The sequence below is a fragment of the Argopecten irradians genome, unplaced genomic scaffold, assembly GCF_041381155.1.
Source record: "Argopecten irradians isolate NY unplaced genomic scaffold, Ai_NY scaffold_0478, whole genome shotgun sequence".
Taxonomy (NCBI): Eukaryota; Metazoa; Mollusca; class Bivalvia; order Pectinida; family Pectinidae; genus Argopecten; species Argopecten irradians.
Genome location: NW_027187945.1, coordinates 20,435 through 34,416, shown reverse-complemented (window position 1 = coordinate 34,416; position 13,982 = coordinate 20,435). Strand labels below are relative to the sequence as shown.

Sequence of the window (13,982 nt, the reverse complement as noted above, 5' to 3'; positions counted from 1 at the left end):
TCCTTCTCAAAACAGAAAATGAACTGAATGAACTTCCAGAACATTCAACAGATATCCACGCAACAAGTATGATTGAGAGGTATTCAAAACGTCCAAAACAGTTAGAACTATGGTGTTTGGCTGATTATGTCTCTCAACTAGAAGTGACATTTCCTAAAGACCTCGAAAAGCCAGTTTCAAAAGAAGGAAAAAATGATGATGATGAAGAAGAAGAAATAACATGTGATGATCAGATTGACAAACAAGAAACATCACATAGTGAAATGGATGCTGAGGAATTCAGAGCAACAGATGTACTTGTAACATTGAAAAATGGAATTAAAATTAGAAAACGTAAAAATGACCGCGTTATCAGATTTGTTGGATTTAGCAAAAAAACCAATGCTGAAAACTATTACAGAGAGAAACTCCTTTTGTATCTGCCATGGAGAAATGAGCAAAAAGATGTTCTTGGTAACTATGACACTTACGAGGAACATTACAGAAACAAAGCTGATATAGTTCAAGTAAAGCAAAGGGTTTATGAACACTTCATGGAAGAGTTAGAACAAGCTATACAACAGGCAGAAGACGACTCGTGTGACTTTGATGAAGTTGCCCCAAATACCGAACACATTGAGGCTGAAGATGCAGATGTTGGTAGTACACCTTCTGAGGATTTTATCCATTTTGACCCTGATTCTGTTCAGCATAAACATGTTGACATTGGACCTGAACTTGGCCTAGGGTCAAAACCATCAGATGTGGAAACTAGTGCAGTTCGCTTGCCTGATAATGAGTACCACACACTGTTACAGTCTCTAAACCCCAAACAAAGAGAGTTTCACAATCATGTCACAAAATTCATAAGAGATGAAGATGAACCATTGTTTGCCTTTCTCACTGGAGGAGCAGGAACAGGGAAATCTGTAGTAATTGATGCAGTGTATCAGACATTACATAGATTATTGTGCTCTGAAGAAGGGGAAGACCCTGAGGATGTCAGAATTATGTTATGTGCATACACAGGGAAGGCTGCATACAACATTGGTGGCACTACCATTGCTTCAGCGTTTCACAAAAAAATGTATCAAACACAGCAACATATGCATGCTGACGAATTGAACTCTCTCAGAACAAAGTTCAGAAATTTGTCAGTTGTTATTATAGATGAGATTTCTATGGTTGGCAATAAGCTGCTAACATTTATCAATGAAAGGCTCCAACAAGTGAAAGGCAAAAAGACAGACTTTGGAGGAATCAGTGTTATAGCTGTAGGTGACTTGTATCAGCTTCAACCTGTTGCTGACTCTTGGATATTCAAAGATCTTTCAAGCCCTGGTCAAGGTTTGGCAACAAATTTATGGAAAAAACATTTCAAAGTGTTTGAACTTGATGAAATCATGAGACAGAAAGGAGATGTTCCATTCACTGAACTTCTCAACAGACTTCGACATGGTGAATTATCTCCACAGGACAAGTTACTGCTTTCAGAACGTAAGGTAGACCAGGGTCATGAAAGCTATCCCAGCTCTATTCCTCATCTCTTCATTGAAAACAGATTTGTAGATGACTTCAATTCAAACCTGATACAGAAACTTCATACAAGTAAAGTGACAGTCAAGGCTGATACAGACATTCTTTCACAAACTAAAATGTCAGCAGAAGTGAAGAAAACCCTAGTTCAAGCCCTGCCTGACAAACAATCAACTACAGGACAGCTCAAAACTAGCCTCACAATAGCTGTCGACATGATATATGATATATCTGTGAATCTTGAAGTGAGTGATGGTTTGACCAATGGAGCAACATGTGTTGTTAAACATATTGAATACAAAGATTCCAATACACGACCTGCGATTGTCTGGGTTCTGTTTAATGACCACAAAGTCGGAGTGAGCCGACGAAATCAATACAAGCACCTTTATACATCAGGTATTCATGAGAATTGGACACCAATCTTTGAAACAAAAAGAACTTTTGTATACAACAGAAAAACGTATGAAAGAATTCAATTCCCTCTTCAACCATCTGCAGCTAAAACAGTACACAAAGCTCAAGGTGCCACTCTGACTGATGTTGTCGTCAGTTTGAATCAAACAAGAGTTCGAAAAATACCACATATCCATTATGTTGCACTTTCTAGAGTAAAATCCTTGAATAAGCTACATATCCCTTGATTTCAATGAGCTAAGCTTGGCCAAAGATGAAGCAGTTGATTCAGAAATGCAAAGACTCAGAGAACATGTGTTAAAACTTTGCTTCAGACCACTGTATGACATTGAAGCAGAAATAAAATGTCTGTTCAACAATGCACGATCTCTTCACAAACATTTTGCCGACATTAAGTCTGATCCGAATGTCTGTGCTGCAGACATAATTGGAATAGCAGAATCCAGACTTTGCAACAGAGATACTGATGACACTTTTGCTTTAAGTGATTACCAAATTTACAGGAATGATTCTCACTGTTCAGGTACAAGGCCACACCATGGACTTGTTGTGTATGTCAAAAGAAACCTTGAAGTGCTAACGTCCTTGTCATTGTCTTCTGAAAATGTGGAGCTATCTTTTCTGGTAGTGAAATTGTCTTCCACAATTCTACAGTATGTAGCTGTTCATTCTCAATGTTCTCAGGTTTTGTTGAGACTAACTTGCTGCCTAATATTGATCCCCAAAAGACAATTATGATAATGGGAGACTTCAATGTTGATCTGCAAAAGCCAGCAAAGTCCTTTCTTGACTTCATGGAAAACACATTCAGATGCAAACAGGTTCTTGATGAAACACCCACAAACTCCCACACACAAATAGATCATATCTACACAAATGCATTATTTATACAAAATGGTGTTCTAGATGCATACTGGTCAGATCATAATATGATTTACAGTGCCATTAACTTACAGTAAAGAACAAAACCCGCCTATACTATACTCTCAATCTGGCATGTTTTTTGGTCCATTCACATTGAGTGAATGGTGCAAAACATACTTGGTAGAGAACAGAGTGGTTTAAATAAGAGAGGGTTTCCACTCAATCCACTATAAACCTATGTAATCATCTTAAAGTTATAACGTATCTAGTAACTCTCAAAAAAGATTACACAGGTTTCTAATTGCGAATGTTCATAATTTATTCTGCTAGTATTTTGTTGTATTAAAACTGTTTTATATTTTTTTTTTTTCATTTTAAACACAGTGTTGATACATGAATCATACTTTTGATATGCTTGTTTAGAACAAATATAGAGGTCTCAACTTTTTTTGAGGTGAAAAGTATTTGAAAACTTATGATAATGACTTTCATTCTAAAACAAAGAAAATGAAACCTGAGGAAATATGCTGTGTGTTGAGTGACAATGGCACAAAAGGATGGCTTAGCATGCATATCTGTTATCTAAAAGAAGACAAAGTTAGAGAAAAAGTGTTGTTGAAATTTGATCATCTTCAATTGTATTGTACTATTTTCATTTGTTTTGTTGATGAGTAGAAAAATGTGTTGACATTATTTTTGTTTGTTCAATTTATATACTATAGTAATTGGATAGTATTTTATTCATTGATTAAGGTTGTACACACATGTACATCGTTAAAAACCTTTTACACATATTATGTATATGTACATTTGTGAATATGATGTAAGTTTTAAAGTTCTTCTGGTCACCAAGTAACTCGAATTCCAAATGAAATGAATACTGTACTCGTCGTAATTAGCGCCCAAGGCGATTAAATTATCGTAACAAAGAGGGTGCTTAATTAATGAACCAAAATGTAAGTTGTGGATGAAAAATGTAAGCAATATTTTAAATCTTTCTGTACTCATGGTCATTAATTCATTAATCTGTTACAGTAAACATGTATATATCTTTTATCCTTTGAGACACATTATTATGTTGTGATTCACACGTAAAAGACTCACAAGTACAATGTACATGTACATGTAACTGATGTTAGAGGCAGTACATGTTGTAATACATTGTTAAATCCACAGACCGTTTATACAACTTTCAATTCTTATCCAAAAAAGGGGACGGGTGCTAATTATCGCAAATACGGTATGTAAATACTTGAATCTTTATACGTTAATAGAATAATTAATTAATCCGAAACTTCATACCAAATGCTGTGAGGTACAAATACAAGAGGCCCAGAGGGCCTGTATCGCTCACCTGGTTTTTTGTTAGTAATTATCACAAGACTCAGACAATTAGAAAAATAAGCAAAATTGACTCCCAAAGTTTAATTTTGAATCACAACCATACAATGATGCTATTGATACCATACAAATATGCTATCCAATACATAGGTTCAGAGACAAAGTAATTTATATGAAAATAGTAGCCTAATTGACCTTTTGACCTCGCATCTATTGCCGTCTAAGGCCCCGGGGGTCAGCTCTATCAGTTGTACAATTTCAAATCCCAACCCTATAAGGATGCTACCATTGCATTATAAGTGCTCTTCCATTCTTAGTTGCAGAGAAGAAGTCGTTTATATGGAAATAGCTAAATTGACCCCTTTTGACCCCACCCTTCAGGCCCCCGGGGGGTCAGCCCCATCATTTGCAAAATTTTGAATCCAAACCCTATAAGGATGTAACCATTGCATTATGAGCGTAATCCCATGTTAAGTTGCAGAGAAAAAGTCATTTATATGGAAATTGACCACTTTTGACCCTGCCCCTCAGGCCCCCGGGGGGTCAGCCCTATCATTTGCACAATTTTGAATTCCCACACTATAAGGATACTACCATTGTATTATGGGTGCTATACCGTGCTTAGTTTCAGAGAAGAAGTCGTTTATAACGAAATAGCCAAATTGGCCACTTTCGACCCCGCCCCTCAGGCCCCCTGGGGGTCAGCCCCATCATTTGCACAATTTTGAATCCCCACCCTATAAAGATGCTACCATTGCATTATGGGTGCTATACCATGCTTAGTTTCAGAGAAGAAGTCGTTTATATGGAAATAGCCAAATTGGCCCCTTTTGACCCCGCCCCTCAGGCCCCCTGGGGGTCAGCCCCATCATTTGTAAAATTTTGAATCCCCATCCTATAAGGATGCTACCATTGCATTATGGGTGCTATCCCATGCTTGGTTTCAGAGAAGAAGTCGTTTATATGGAAATAGCCAAATTGAACCCTTTTGACCCCGCCCCTCAGGCCCCCCGGGGGTCAGCCACATCATTTGTACAATTTTGAATCCCCACCCTATAAGGATGCTACCATTGCATTATGGGTGCTATCCATGCTTGTTTCAGAGAAGAAGTCGTTTATATGGAAATAGCCAAATTGACCCCATTTGACCCCGCCCCTCAGGCCCCCGGGGGTCAGCCCCATCATTTGTACAATTTTGAATCCCCACCCTATAAGGATGCTACCATTGCATTATGGGTGCTATCCCATGCTTGGTTTCAGAGAAGAAGTCGTTTATATGGAAATAGCCAAATGGACCCCATTTGACCCCGCCCCTCAGGCCCCCGGGAGGTCAGCCCCATCATTTGTACAATTTTGAATCCCCACCCTATAAGGATGCTACCATTGTATTATGGGTGCTATCCCATGCTTGGTTTCAGAGAAGAAGTCGTTTATATGGAAATAGCCAAATTGACCCCTTTTGGCCCCGCCCCTCAGGCCCCTGGGGGGTCAGCCCCATCATTTGTACAATTTTCAGTTAGTAGCCCATAAGGATGCTACCATTGCATTATGGGTGCTATCCCATGCTTGGTTTCAGAGAAGAAGTTGTTTATATGGAAATAGCCAAATTGACCCCTTTTGACCCCGCCCCTCAGGCCCCCGGGGGGTCAACCACATCATTTGTACAATTTTTAATTCCTACCCTTTAACGATACTACCATTGCATTATGAGTGCTATCTCATGCTTAGTTTCAGAGAAGAAGTCGTTTATATGGAAATAGCCAAATTGACCCCATTTGACCCCGCCCCTCAGGCCCCCGGGGGGTCAGCCCCATCATTTGTACAATTTTGAATCCCCACCCTATAAGGATGCTACCATTGCATTATGGGTGCTATCCCATGCTTGGTTTCAGAGAAGAAGTCGTTTATATGGAAATAGCCAAATTGACCCCTTTTGACCCCGCCCCTCAGGCCCCCGGGGGGTCAGCCCCATCATTTGTACAATTTAGAATCCCCACCCTATAAGGATGCTACCATTGCATTATGGGTGCTATCCCATGCTTGGTTTCAGAGAAGAAGTCGTTTATATGGAAATAGCCAAATGGACCCCATTTGACCCCGCCCCTCAGGCCCCCCGGGGGGTCAGCCCCATCATTTGTACAATTTTGAATCCCCACCCTATAAGGATGCTACCATTGCATTATGGGTGCTATCCCATGCTTGGTTTCAGAGAAGAAGTCGTTTATATGGAAATAGCCAAATTGACCCCTTTTGGCCCCGCCCCTCAGGCCCCTGGGGGGTCAGCCCCATCATTTGTACAATTTTCAGTTAGTAGCCCATAAGGATGCTACCAGCCAAATTTTGTTGAAATCCGACCAGCGGTTATGGAGAAGAAGTCGATTGTTGACGGACGGACGGACGGACGGACGGACGCGGACGACGACGGACGACGGACGACGACGCCGGACGCCGGACCCACGGTATGGCATAAGCTCACCTTGGTCCTTCGGACCTTAATAATATAATAAATAACGTTATTATAAATGAATCTGCTCAAGGATTTTTTACAAGTAGATTTGCAGACGTGAACATGTCCTTCGGACCAGGTGAGTATATCTGTGTGATTGCTAATTGTTGAAATATTTTTTTCATTAACCAATTGACATTTTACTTTCTATTTCAAAGTTAAACATAATTTAGATGTGAGTGAACATTTGAATTTCCCGCTAAGCAGCCAAGTTCAATATGATGCAAAAAAGTTGTTCTTATAAAAGATTGAAAGGACATACAAAATTTCAATGTTTTTCAATAGTTTTTTTTTCCCAGTTTACTCTTCAATTATCCAGAATTTAAAAAAGATAATTTTTTTTCATAGCTCATAACCAAAATTGGTATCATTCAACTACAATGTCCAATTTTCCCGCGCGGACTAACACGAGTGTCATTAAACAAGACTCGCATGCCATTAATAATAGATAGATTACTCACACCAATTCCTGGCTGCATTTATTGGCTCATAATGCAGATCATGAAAATATCATTAGAGTTATGAGAGTCGCTGTGTGTTAAAATGTAAATATTTAGATTTCTAAAGAAAATTGGGTCAATTATTTTTATAAATTGGTATAAATCTTGCCTGTTTCCTGTGCCCGACCAAAATAGATCACGGTGATCATTATTCTACAGCAGCAAGGATGGTCGAAGAGAAAGCTACCGTGTCGAAGATCCCCAGTGAAATGACAAGCCCTGACGGTTACATCTATGACATTTCAAGATGTAACACTCAGTCAATCTGTGCAAAGCGAAATACTTTCACAATCAAATTCAAACAAAGTAAAGATATTACAAGAAATTGGTTTTCCTTTCGTGGCTGAAAAGCAATCCAATTTTGTGAGACTGCAGCCGAAAGTGAAAGTCCTGTCAAGCTAAAAAATGTCAAGCTCAGGTTCCTGGAACTGACGGAAATGTATCTGTCATCGTAACAGAAGAATTCAGAGTTAACAGTATCAGCAAAGCCACCTACCCTTCAATAAATCCTCTCACACATCACCAAAGTGCTAAAAACTGTGACTGGCTAACGAAGTAACAAATCAAAGAATAAAAGAAAATTGGGTCCGAAGATATATAAGGTATGTACAATGTAGATTTTATTAACTTCACCAGCTAACGTTACGCATCTAAGGCCTACTTGTCACCAACTCTACCAGAATTACGACATTTCAAAGCTATACCGTTATAGATGGTCTGAATTTGTACAAGCTTTGTACAAGATATCTACACTGCTGACTGGTACTTTTAATGCTACTTCCAACAATGTTAGAAGATTTTAACATTCAACCAAATAAGTTAGCGTCCGATAAAAAAATCGTCTAACCAGTTGACTGTTGTTTATGGGAGTAATAGGTACTTAACTTGCCTCCAAACAGCATAAACGGGCATAGAAAAGGGCACATTGGTAAAGGGCACATTGGTAAAAATACGTAAAAATGGCATGACAGCGCTCCGTGTTTTACGTCTGATAATTATGTTAGGCCTATAAAAGGGAAGAATAAAATTAATGCTTAGGCCCTACTGCCGTGCTACCACGCGTATATGTATGTATTGTGCGAGTGTATCCGTGGTATTTAGGCAAAAAAAATATGTCTGTTTAGGTCCCCTCGATTTAACCTAGATTTTAACCCCCGACCTTAAACTTTTTATGATGAAAATTGAAAATCTTGTGATGCAACATTTTCGTTTTGCGGTCCCTCAACTTTTGGGAATTTGCAATCGAACGCACCCGAAAAATAGCGGCCATGACAGGTGAGCCGGCTGACCAAACCGAGATACAGAGGCAAAAGTTTAAACGCCAACCAGACATGACAATTGGACTATGAATGGCAACCACCAATTAATTAACACCTCAGGCACAATATTATCGGTCCTGTCAGTGGGTATTTTTTGGCATGGTGACCCACTTTCATCGTGGTATGGCCTAGCGTGTTGTGGTCCCGTACTGCGGTGCCGGTGAGTATGACATCGCTAAGTGTAAATGGTTTTGTCTGGGTTAATCCAAAGTTAGTGGGGCATATTTATAATCATTTCCAAACTATCACAGTCATTGACCATAGTGCAGTCCTGCGTGAAGATTACTTCTGTATGATCTATAAAGCGAAAATGAAAGAAGGCAAGGTTTTCCATTATGAAATATTCTAGAATTTAACCATATAGACGATTACAAAATTGAAACAATAATTGAAAGCAAAATTAAATAAGACAATTATTTTTATAGAAAGAGAAAGAGAACTATGTAAAGCAGCAATTTAAAGGTATTATGAACAATAATAAACGTGACCTTTATAATGTATTATTAAAAATTTATCATGCAAGTACATAGGCAATAATCCTGTGGACTATGAAAATTAATATAAAATATAAATAAAAACAAATAAAAATCTGACCTACCTACCCTATTTTTTTTGGCCTTATGTGACCTTAAACAGACATATTTTAATTTTTTATTTTTTGGCCGTATAGACTCTGCTATAAGTACGGGGTTGATCCACAGGTAAATGGCAACTCACCACTGCTACGAGTGACACCTTAACATTTCTATAAACACAATCGTTATTGTTACAAACACCGTAAAAACTTGTGTAACTTGTGCACCAGTGTACTTCTAATATACAGTATAACTACTAAATCTGATATCAGTATATTTTGCGCATCGAAAAAATTTGGGAGAAACAATGTCCAGTGAGCCTCAAAATCAGTGTTACAAAGGTGGCAAATTTAATGCAAAACATTCCCTATAAATGCATGACAACTGGCACAAAGAAGTGTTGTATTTAGAAGAAATAACATATTGAATTGCATTGTGTTTATTTTCTTTTATTGGCCACCGTAACCTGAAACTGTGAGATATCTTGCAGATGTCCCAAAACATCGACGGTCCGCCGTCCTCATGAAGATATCAATTTCTTGAGATATTACACATTAATAGTTATTAGAAATTAATTAAATAAATTAGAATCTAGCTACTCAAAATTGCGACAATAAGTAATTAATGTGTTTGAGATCAAACAAACTTGAAGAGCAATCGGATAGCAGATACTATGAGTGAACTCACTATGTACAAGATCCAACCTGATGGCTAATTAGTATATATCAGTACAGTCAAAATTGTAACAAACATTGACCCTTGTTGATTTATATATATATATAATATATATATATATTGCAGTAATATTATTGCAAACCCCTTATTGAAAATCCTAAATATAGGTCAGTTTAGGCATCTTATAAATCCCCACATGTGTTTTTGCACGCGGCCTGCAGCCAGGACATGGAAGTTCCCTACGTAAAGAGCATTGCTAGATACGCTTTAGGAGTTTTCATGTGCAATTTTATTAGAAATATGAAGTATGTTTAAATATCTAAAATAAAGACATAATAGTACTTTACTCAAATCAATGTTTATACAATGAATTTGAAAAATAAAAGCTTTGTTTATAAGTAGATACAGACGCATTGTTGATGATATATAGATCGGTTAAGCTAACTAGCCATTCATGAACTTCATTCACATCTTGTACTAACTCAATGTCAGAAAAAACCAGATCGAAGCATCTGATAACGTGATGGTTTTGGTTATGAAATGTAAACCCCACACATATTTTCAGTTTCGTTCAACCTATCGCAGCTGCTTGATGAGAGGCCCTACTATAGCAGCTCAGTACCAAATTTACCTGTGGATTTGGCGACAGTACTTGAGTCTATAACTAGCACATCTGCACTCGTACAATACATTATACAAGTCAGTCGCAGAGCGGTAGTGTTCATGGCTGCACTCGTACAAAACATCATACAAGTTGATCGCAGAGCGATACAGGTTTACATACATGCATCGTTATCAGTTGGTGTAGCAGGATGGAAGTAAAACCTAATGATATCTTGAAAAACGCATTGAATTTTGATAAAGAAAATAGATATAAAAAAGCAATCCATGTAGCCATAATTTTTCAAAAAAAACACACACCAATATTGCTTTTATTTTCAATTTACAAATCTGAATCTGAATAATATTATTACATTTATGGCAAATAAATATTGTGTTTGGGTAATAAATTTTCAACCAAAATGTAACATAATTCTGTTAATAATGAACCAAAAAAAAAAAAAAAATCACAAAAAAATTTGAAATTTTCTGTGTGTGTGTGTTTGTTTTCTTTCTTCAATAAAATCTAAAATAACTGGTATTATTTCTTGTAACATGAGAACTTAAAAATGGTATTGAATATATAACTCCTTTTGTTTTAAGAAAGAACATACTGTGTTTCACTTTACTGTATTTATTTTCTAAACTGTTATGCAATACCATCAGCTGTGATTTTTGAATAGCATCAGCTGTGATTTTTCAATCTCTGAGACTCCTAGGGTGCATTGTGCTCCCCACATTTCACCTCTGTAAGCAACCCTCAACAATTTCAAGATTCTTATAAAATGTATTTCGAATTCATACATAATTCTTAAAGATGCTCCACCGCTGACAAATGGTATTTTTTCACTATCAAAAACAGGAGCAGACGATTTTGTATTTTTCTTCAGTTACAAAAGTTACTTACTTTACACCATTACCACCGTTGAAAAGTTTGAGCTTCTAATTTTACTTCAAGTTAAATATATGAAAAATGATTAATTGCATCCCGAAATTTTATGCCGTTTTTCTCTTTAGCAATGACTTCTTACCTAACCTGCAGTTAAAACAAATATGATAACAAAACAAACATTATAGGCCTAATTAGTTTATCAATAAAGACTGTTACACTGACTTGAGTCAATCTAATAATAAATTAGGATACAAAACTATGCAGAATAAATTAAAGCTAGTATGAAAACAAAATGCCTTAATGGCAGCCATCAATATTGTGAAGCTTTTTATTTCATATAGGCCTACATTTGTATTGTTTATTTCGTATTGAATTTTAAAAGTCAACGTTATCAAAGTTCGTGAATTGATTTTGAAAATTATTATATTTTTTCCTTTTTGTCAAGAATTTTGTTAATACCATATTTTCCCTAATGAGGGCGCCGGGCGCGGGTAAATGACTGAGGGGGGGCGCGGTTATTTGAGACCATTTTTAGATGTTTTTTTCTGAAACAGACTATAGTCATCTTGCTTTTAGTTTCGTATTTCTCTGAAACTTATGATAAACCAACTTTCGTTTTGAAGTCAAGTAAGTATTGAAATTACATAATAATGAAGAAATGTATGCACTAGAAGTATTAAACATTGGTTAAATATGTCTGTTTCACGGAATTTTTGTATTTCATGCTAGCCTGTTTGTTTACCTTGCGTACACAAAATGGCGGACGGTGCTTTCGATCGCTACTTTCGTTTTGTGGCAGATGGGGAATACCGACAAGAGCACACAATAAAATGCTTATAAATGATAATATTACTGTTAGTTAGGAACCTTTATCATAGATATACAGTAAGTATTCATAAAACCTGTACAGACATCGCTAAAATGTTGATGCCAGTTAGTCTTCATCCATACACGTGTGTGGGACATTCAAGTGACACGTTTTGTTTTGAACATGGCGTTCTAGCTATTTCTATGTGTAAATACTTGGCAAGTTATTCAGTGCAATAAATTTATTGTTTATACAAGCTGATTAGATATCTGTTAGGCATCAGATTGCTGTAAAACTATATTTCATTAGCGTCTGCAGAGACAAATCGTCACAATCTGGCACAAAAATTGTATGAAATTAGTTGATTTTTTTCAGCAAAAAACGTGGGGGCGCCCTTATTAGAGGAGGCGCTCTTAATAGGGAAAATACGGTAGTTCTTTTATTGGGTAACATCATAAGCCAATATTGAAAGAAAAGGTTAAAAAAAGACTGTTAAGGGTATTTTGATAAGTGCAGATACCAATAAAATTCATGACATCGTTACAAATGCCTAACATAATTTCTAAGAAAATTAGGTAACAAAAGAGTACCTTATTAATATTCGAAAACCGATCTGTTGTGCATTCAAGCACTCTAAATGAACAAAATAACCTTAATAAGTTAATAGAGCGATAGGAGTTTGACACCATAATTGACACTTTGTTTACAAATTAAGCGATAGAGACCGACTTAGTTAGATTGTAGATTGCCGGTGACACTATAATGGGGATCTCAACCGATGTTTTTACAATAAAATGATTAATTATACCTTGTATAACTCCAATTGGTATCATTCAAGTCTATTGTGTATCTGTGTATATACGCACATAAAGTATTCAATCTGCAAAAAATTAATTTGGCTCTCGAAATTATTACTTGCGGAATCACCACAGAACAAACATATGTACTACACACATACTAAACATGGCGCCTAGAGACACTTTAATCAGAAATTAAAAAAAAAATGTATTAACATGCCGATAACATTATTTTCTACCAAACTTTCATTCTTATTTATGATTATGGAAACACTAATTAGACGTCTATAGTACATCTCTTATCTCTTATATACACTAATTTTGTCAGTGAACCAAGTATCTGAAAACTGTTCATTAACTGTAAACGTTTTTAGAATCTGTAAAATGAGCAATAACATTTCCAATTTGTTGCTGATACTACAATTGTTAATGAAGTTTGCACACACTTCAACAATAAAAAACCTTTTTCCTTAAAACTAATAAGGTATTTCTGTTTCCTTTCAGGTCACTATTCATGCCAAATTTCTTGGATTTACAGAAGACTCTACTGTAGTACACACTAGATTTGGAGAAAGAACCAAACGAACAGGCCTTATTGCAGATGCAAACAATGACAGTATACAGCTCACTGTTTGGGGCAATATTTCAACATCTTTAGAACAAGGCAGCAGTTACAAAATCATCAATGGCTGTATAAAGAAGTTTGAAGGACAACTGTTAGTCAGCACAATATCAACAACTTCTTTTGTGCCGGCAACACAAAATCAACTCTGAGGTTGATCTACACCAGTTACTAATGCCTGAAGAGAAAAACATCGAAATTACTCATCTGCAAATTAAATCAGCTGCTTATTGCCTAAATAAAAAATGCAAGGCTCCTGTAAGTGAAGAAATATCGGAAACAATATTTAAATGCGCACACTGTCACTTCAAAATGAGTAGCAAAATGTTAACAAAAACACTAAAAACAACATTGTATGCAGAGGATGACTTGTATAACATTTCTCATAATGTCATTGAGAAATACCTAGGCAATGAAAGCCGCTTGGACCTTATCAGAGATCCTGATAGGCTGGAGGATTTTCTTCTGGAAAAAGGAAATTTCCGCTTGGAACTTTCTCCAAATTCAAAAACTGTTTTAAACCTTGAAACTGTAAACTGATTAAACCCATT

General features: G+C 36.6%; 1 protein-coding gene across 1 annotated transcript; it reads left to right on the top strand.

Annotated features, from left to right (window-relative positions):
* The first annotated feature begins 68 nt into the window (after nt 1–68).
* Nucleotides 69–13,583, top strand: LOC138312806 (ATP-dependent DNA helicase PIF1-like). Its single transcript, XM_069253564.1, has 2 exons — nt 69–2,063; nt 13,314–13,583. Exons 1-2 carry the CDS (start codon nt 69–71, stop codon nt 13,581–13,583), a joined length of 2,265 nt encoding a protein of 754 aa, XP_069109665.1.
* Nucleotides 13,584–13,982: the final 399 nt, after the last annotated feature.